Source organism: Anser cygnoides, chromosome 23, assembly GCF_040182565.1.
Source record: "Anser cygnoides isolate HZ-2024a breed goose chromosome 23, Taihu_goose_T2T_genome, whole genome shotgun sequence".
Classification (NCBI taxonomy): Eukaryota; Metazoa; Chordata; class Aves; order Anseriformes; family Anatidae; genus Anser; species Anser cygnoides.
The window spans coordinates 727,661-734,192 of NC_089895.1; the positions used below are offsets into that span (position 1 = coordinate 727,661).

Below are 6,532 nucleotides of genomic sequence, written 5' to 3' on the forward strand. Positions count from 1 at the left end.
CGGCGGCGCCGGGCGCGGAGCCGATTGGCCGCCCGCTCTCGGCCCGCCCCTTCCTGGGGAGCCTGGCGCCGGCGACAAGATGGCGGCGGCCGCGGCGCGGCTGTGGTGGCTGCTGGCGGCGGCGGCGGCGACGGCCGGGGCCGGACCCCGCACCCTGGTGCTGCTGGAGAACGGCAGCCTGCGGGACACGCACTCGCTCTTCTTCCGCAGCCTGGCGGGTAGGGCCGGCGGCGGCACCGCGGCCGGGCTGGGGGCGGCGGGGAGGGGCCGGGGCCGGGGCGGCGGCGCTGGGGGCCCGCTGCCGGCGGGGCCGGGGCTGAGCGCTGCGTGTGGCGGCCGCAGACAGGGGCTTCGAGCTCACCTTCCGCACCGCGGACGACGCCGGCCTGTCCCTGATCAAGTACGGGGAGTTCCTCTACGACAACCTCATCGTCTTCGCGCCGTCCATCGAAGGTGAGCGCGGGGGCGGCGCTCGGGGGGCGCCCGGAGCCGGCTGCGGCTGGGGGGGAGTCACGGAGCTGCGGTGTGTGCCCCTGCAGATTTCGGTGGGAACATCAACGTGGAGACCATCACCGCCTTCATCGACGGCGGCGGCAGCGTCCTCGTGGCCGCCAGCTCGGACATTGGTAAGTGCCAGCCCTCGGCAGGGGGCGAGGGGGCCAGCAGCAAAGCAGCGTGTTTCAGCCACTGCTTATACCGCGTTCCTGCTTTGCGTGCGCCTTGCAACCATCAAGCAGTTTGTTCATCCTTCCCAGAGCTTCTGCAGAAAAATAAACAGGATGAGAAAAAAATGCGTTACCTGATAGGCTTGTAGGACAGCGTTCTTCAGCTCTGCATTTGGCAGATGCGCCGGAGAAACACATGCTTGGAAAGGAAAAGACTTTCTGTGCTCTTTGTGGAAGGGGGATTTAACTAAATGGTACTTCATGCATGTAGTTTCTTGTTGCAGACAACAGGGTCTGTACTCTGAGGAAAGGGATGATAGTTCTTGGGTTAAAAAAAAATAAATTCTTTATTCCTATTCTAAATGGGAATTTAGTAGAAAGAGGTTGTGATGCTCAGGGTTTGGCCAGTAGAGTGCCAAACATGTCACTGAGCTGAATTTACGTGTTATTTTGAGTGTTGAGACTGGCACTGTGACCTTCAGAGCACGCTGCATAACAGAGAATCCGTTTTCTCCTTTTAGGTGATCCGCTGCGAGAGCTGGGCAGCGAATGCGGGATAGAATTTGATGAGGAAAGGACAGCTGTTATCGACCATCACAACTACGATATATCAGACCCAGGCCAGGTAAACGTATTTGCTTGTTCTGGGCTTTGTTAACGAGAACCTATGCGGAAAAGTTGAGAGATGAATCTTCTGTTCTTACTTCCTTTTTTTTCTTCCATCCATTCTCTCCTGTCCCAGCTCGTTCCCAAGAAAGGCGTAAGTGGTGCTGTTTAACAGCGTCTGGTCGTGCTGCAGCTAGAGAGCTGACATAATAGCTCAGAGCTGTGTGCACGGGGAGTTCTTGCCCTGAATTTATCCCTCTGAATTTCCTGGGTTTGATCTTTCTGCTCCCCGAGTAGTTTCAAAGCGTCACTGTATCTCAATTTGTAAAACCGTAGTTAATGAGGGTATTGAAGCATTTTGGAGTGGGAGAGCTGAATTTCACCCACTGGTGAAGTGTACCTCATTTTACTTTTGGTAGGTGAAGAATGAAAGCATGAAGTGTGACGCTCCAAATATGGGGAGGGTGATTTTCAGTCCCAGATGCTATTGAGAGAGATGGTTACAGAAGTTTACACGTTTGTTTTCTTTCCCCAGTGCTGTTCAGTACTTTAAAAAGCCTCTTAAGACCTGAACATGCTTTGCTAATTTTTATTTACATTAAATTGTTCAAGCAGTACATGAATGTTGTCCTGATCTAAAGATGAAAGCTACTAAGATGTAGGGGAAGTAAACTGCCGTAGTGTTGCTATTTTTATCAAAAGGTGTTTCATATTTCCTTATATACCAGCATCTTAATCTGATCACGATTAAACAAAAATGCTTTTTTTTTTCTTTTTAATTCAGCTGTAATCCAAAAACTGTTCGGTTTTGATTGTCTGTAAAAACAAAGTTAACTTTCAAGCAAAAAAAGAAGCTGTTGCTTGCTGTTCTAAAACCTGAAAGTTACTGAAGGTGCATGTAAATGCATTTGCCTGTGCAGTGCATTTACGCAGATCTCTCGTTTCCTCCAAGCACACGCTCATAGTCGCAGATGCTGAGAACCTACTGAAGGCTCCCACCATCGTGGGGAAAACGACGCTGAACCCCATCCTCTTCCGAGGAGTTGGGTAAGTGACCTGCCACGGGGTGTGGACAGGGAGGGTGTCGGGGCGAGATGGCTGTTGTTGGGGAAGCAGCACAAAAATCTTGGTGTTAGTGCGAGCAAAGGGCAGGGTTAGCCAGCTGTGAACTCCTAACATGAGAAATCTGTGTTGATTTTGAATAACGATGAAAAGAAAATCTCCCAAGTGGCTTAGATCTTGACTTGGCGATGTTTCTTAATAGAAGTTAATGAAGCTTGACTGAATATCTTGAGAAAGTAACTCGTTTCTGTAAGGGTGCAAGTTCTGCAGCTGTCTCGCCACATCCGAGGGTGAGAAGGTTTGTGCAGCTTAGCTGGTGCCTGCACATTTCCCGCGGGTGTTCGCGCAGCTCATTGTGCCTCTCCCTGCAAGGATGGTGGCTGATCCTGACAACCCGCTGGTGCTGGATATCCTGACCGGCTCTTCTACCTCTTACTCCTTTTTCCCAGATAAACCCATTACTCAGGTATGTTCGCTGACTTTTTTTTTTCCTCTTCTTCTGGGCTGTACTTCTTTGTTCAAATCCCTCTCATTCCAGCAACTTGGAAGAAAGCTCTTGTGGTGAGTTTGAAAGTCACCTGCTTCCTGATACCTCCCTGGGAATTTTTCTTCCTCTGTGCTTTTTGTTGGTGACAAAATGTCCAGCATGAATGATACTTTGGAATAAATATCAACCTAGATCAAAGCATATCCCCTTCAAGGGGCTTCATCCCCCGCAGAGAGGGTAGGAATAAAATGCTATGGATCCCGTTCCTTGTTATTCTGAGCAGTTTCTTATCCTCTGTTTAGCTGTGAAGCATGCTCCCTATGGTCAGACTGTTCCACCTCGAAGCAAACCTGTAGCAGTAGTGAAATCATAACTTCGAGATTGACTAGCTCTTCTTTACTTGTCCCTGCACTGGCTAAACGTCTTTTAAATGTGCTCCTTTCCAGTATCCACATGCGGTTGGGAAGAACACCCTTCTGATCGCAGGACTCCAAGCAAGGAACAACGCTCGCGTTGTTTTCAGTGGCTCTTTGGATTTCTTCAGTGATGCCTTCTTCAATTCTGCTGTGCAGAAAGCTACTCCTGGCTCCAAGAGGTGCGCTAGCTTCTGGGCATTCCTTCCCAAGGAATATTTGGGGAGATGGGGGCAACAGGCAACAAAGTTTCCTGCTGTGGGAAACAGAAAAAGCTTTAATGCAAATAGGGTGTGATACATTGCTTTGGTCTTGAGGGATGAGGTGCGTTGGAAAATAATTCTCTTTTAACCCAGGATAGCTTTTTCTTGCTTTCAGATCTGTTCATGGCTTGTTTTTTGGCATGTAGTGTGTTTTTCAGAGTGGCTGCCATACTTTCTTTGCATTCCTTCCTCCCTAGGTACTCGCAGACTGGTAATTACGAGCTGGCTGTTGCCTTGTCCCGCTGGGTGTTCAAAGAAGAGGGCGTGCTGCGCGTCGGAGCCGTGTCTCACCACCGCGTGGGAGAACTTGCACCTCCTAATGCCTACACCGTCACTGATCTTGTGGTAAGGCTGCGCGCAGGGCGGCCTGCTTGGAATGGGCTCCTGTTGTGTGGGCAGGAAGAAACTAGGAGCTGAAAAGTATAGTTGGATCCCTTTTCCTGCTGCTGTAACGTAGGTATTTACTTACTCTCTGACTAGTGAGAGTTGCTTTGATTACTGATCCCTAGTCTGTGTTTCCAAGAGGGACAACTTACCTAACCAGCTTTGGAAAAAGAAATTTGGGAGAACTCCCTGGTCACTTCAGACCGTATCCCTTCTGGAGTCTTCTGCTGGGGTCGAGGTGTGTTTTCAGGCATTGCTCCTGACTCCTGTTCATGCACGGGTTTGTTCCAGGAGTACAGCATCGTAATTGAAAAGCTTTCTGATGGAAAGTGGGTCCCCTTCGACGGAGACGATATCCAGCTGGAGTTCGTCCGCATCGATCCGTTCGTGCGGACTTTCTTGAAGAGAAACGGTAGGTTCCCCTCACCTCTCCGGCCCACGTTGGGATGTTTTCTCCTCGGCATGGCAGCATTGTAGCAGGAAGACCTGTGAAGGCTTCCACAGCTTCTGTCTTCCAATTTCTTGTGTCAGTTAAATGTTGCGACTCTTTCTTAGGTGGCAAGTACAGCGTGCAGTTCAAGCTGCCGGATGTCTACGGAGTGTTCCAGTTTAAAGTGGATTATAACCGCCTGGGTTATACCCACCTCTACTCCTCCACCCAGGTCAGTACGGTGGGAATGAATCCCGCAAGAGGAAAGGGATCTCCGTTAAGTTGTTATTGAGGTGCAAGGTACTTGAATGTACATGGAATTTCAGCACTTCTGACTTTGTTTTTTATTTGCACTTTGGGGTTTGGAAACGAGCTGTGCAAGCAACTGGTTGTAGTTACCTCTTCTTTGGACAAGCGTTGTGCGGTTGCTGCAAATGCCAGTGCAGAGAGCCTTACCATTGTGCAGGCTTGAACTGAGCAAGTATTTCCTCCCGAGTAGAGCATTTGGAGCTTTAAAAATATGTGGGACACATGAGAATGTTTTTGGTATTGGCTAAAAGCTGCGGTTCAGCCCTAGAAACAAATAGTTCAATTGCCTTTTCAGTAACCTAACAGGTGCTGAGGAGCACAGGGAGTCAGAGGTGCGTGCAGGGGATTATCTTGATCCGTTACTGGGTCCTGCCAAACTCGAAAGGGATGCCACCTTTTCTCCTAGGTGTCCGTGCGTCCCCTCCAGCACACGCAGTACGAACGTTTCATCCCCTCGGCGTACCCGTACTACGCTGGAGCCTTCTCCATGATGGTGGGCCTCTTCATGTTCAGCATTGTCTTCTTGCACATGAAGGAGAAGGAGAAATCCGACTGAGCTCCCTATGGGAGGAAGAGCCTTTTCCCTGGCACCATGCGGAGATGGGCAGCACTCGGGGCCCTTGCAGTAACTGTGTGAGGACTGGTAGGTGCCAGACTGGTTTGGGGCTTTTTTTTTTATTATTACATATGGGTTGATTAACAAGAGAGAAAATGAAGTAAATATTTGCAGGGGATTTGTTGACAAAATGTTTGCAAACGGAAATGTGACAACTATGGTCTTGTTGCTCCTTGATCGGTTCGCAGTGCTACTGTTCTGTTTGTCCCACCCCGTGGCTGGAATGATTTTGATTTGAGATTAACTCCATTTTCAAAATAAAGTCTTGTTCCTCTCCCCGCGTGTTGAAGTGAGTGAATTACTGAGCAGGGCTCTCTGATGAGGAAAGCCCACGGTCAGCACGTGGGAGGAGGTCGGAGGGGAGCGCTGCCTGTGCCGCTGAATCCTGCCCTGCTCCTGGTGCAGAAAGCAGCGAGTACAGCGGGGGTGACGTACGGCACGGGCCCCATCGCCTTGTTCCTGGGGCTCGGTGTCATCCTTCCGTGTCTCAGTCCAGCCCCGCAGCGGTGTACCTGCAGTAGGCGGGGGTTTCACTGCTGCCTGAGGGCACCGCCCCCCATCCTGCTGCACCCCTTCTCCAGCTGCTTTGCCTTCCTGGGAGCCTCACAAGCAAATTAACGTTCATGTTCCTCGATGCTTGGGGAAAAAAAAATAACCCGGCATGGCAACAACAGCCCTGCAGCCTTTCCGGACAGCCCTGCAGCCTCGGGGGATGTGCGGGTGGGTTGGAGCAGCGCGAAGGCCCTCAAGGGATGTGGCAGCAGGAAAGCCCATGCCTGCGGTGCTGGTGAGAGCTGTGTGGTGGTGGGATCCCCAGGATCTTAACGTCCCCCTGTTCCCAAAGGGCTCCCCAGGAGATCTTGGGGCAGCCCCTGCGTATGCTGGGGAGGGGGGAACCAGCCCTCCTGTGTATTTACACACGCTCCCCTGCACGCTAGGCTGTGGTATAGTTGCCTCCCCCCATCCACTGCTGCCTCCTGCCCTCATTTCCCCCCAAAACGAAGTGGCAGAGGCTGCTGGGGGTGCGTGGGCTCTGGGGAGACTTTTGCGGGGGGTTTGGGGGCTGGGGCTGGGGCAGGGAGGGACGGAGCCAGGGGGGTGCCGGCTGCTGCCTGGCCTGGAGGAGAAGGGCGAGCGCTTCGAGGCACCGCGGGGGGCGCAGCGCAGAGGCACCCGGGGGGGTACCGGGTCCGGGCCCCCCCCCCCCCAGCCCCGGGCTGGGCTCGGCCCCGCCTCCCGCTGCCGGCTCGGGGCGGGGCTGGCGGCGGGCGGCGCTTTGCGACGGCGGCGCTCGGCG

The 6,532-nt window shown here is 52.4% G+C and overlaps 1 protein-coding gene across 1 annotated transcript; it reads left to right on the plus strand.

Moving 5' to 3' along the window:
- Positions 1 to 35: 35 nt before the first annotated feature.
- Positions 36 to 5,514, plus strand: DDOST (dolichyl-diphosphooligosaccharide--protein glycosyltransferase non-catalytic subunit). Its single transcript, XM_066981994.1, has 11 exons — positions 36 to 218; positions 343 to 453; positions 540 to 626; positions 1,187 to 1,290; positions 2,224 to 2,318; positions 2,706 to 2,799; positions 3,267 to 3,415; positions 3,694 to 3,841; positions 4,172 to 4,292; positions 4,436 to 4,542; positions 5,026 to 5,514. The coding sequence occupies exons 1-11, from the start codon at positions 80 to 82 to the stop codon at positions 5,173 to 5,175; spliced, it is 1,305 nt and encodes a 434-aa protein (XP_066838095.1). The 5' UTR covers positions 36 to 79; the 3' UTR covers positions 5,176 to 5,514.
- Positions 5,515 to 6,532: the final 1,018 nt, after the last annotated feature.

Excerpts from the sequence above, each read along its gene's own strand:
- DDOST (XM_066981994.1), top strand. The coding sequence starts at position 80 with ATGGCGGCGGCCGCGGCGCGGCTGTGGTGGCTGCTGGCGGCGGCGGCG. Across the intron at positions 627-1,186 it reads GGCCGCCAGCTCGGACATTG|GTGATCCGCTGCGAGAGCTG; the intron begins GTAAGTGCCAGC and ends TTCTCCTTTTAG. Across the intron at positions 1,291-2,223 it reads ATATATCAGACCCAGGCCAG|CACACGCTCATAGTCGCAGA; the intron begins GTAAACGTATTT and ends GTTTCCTCCAAG.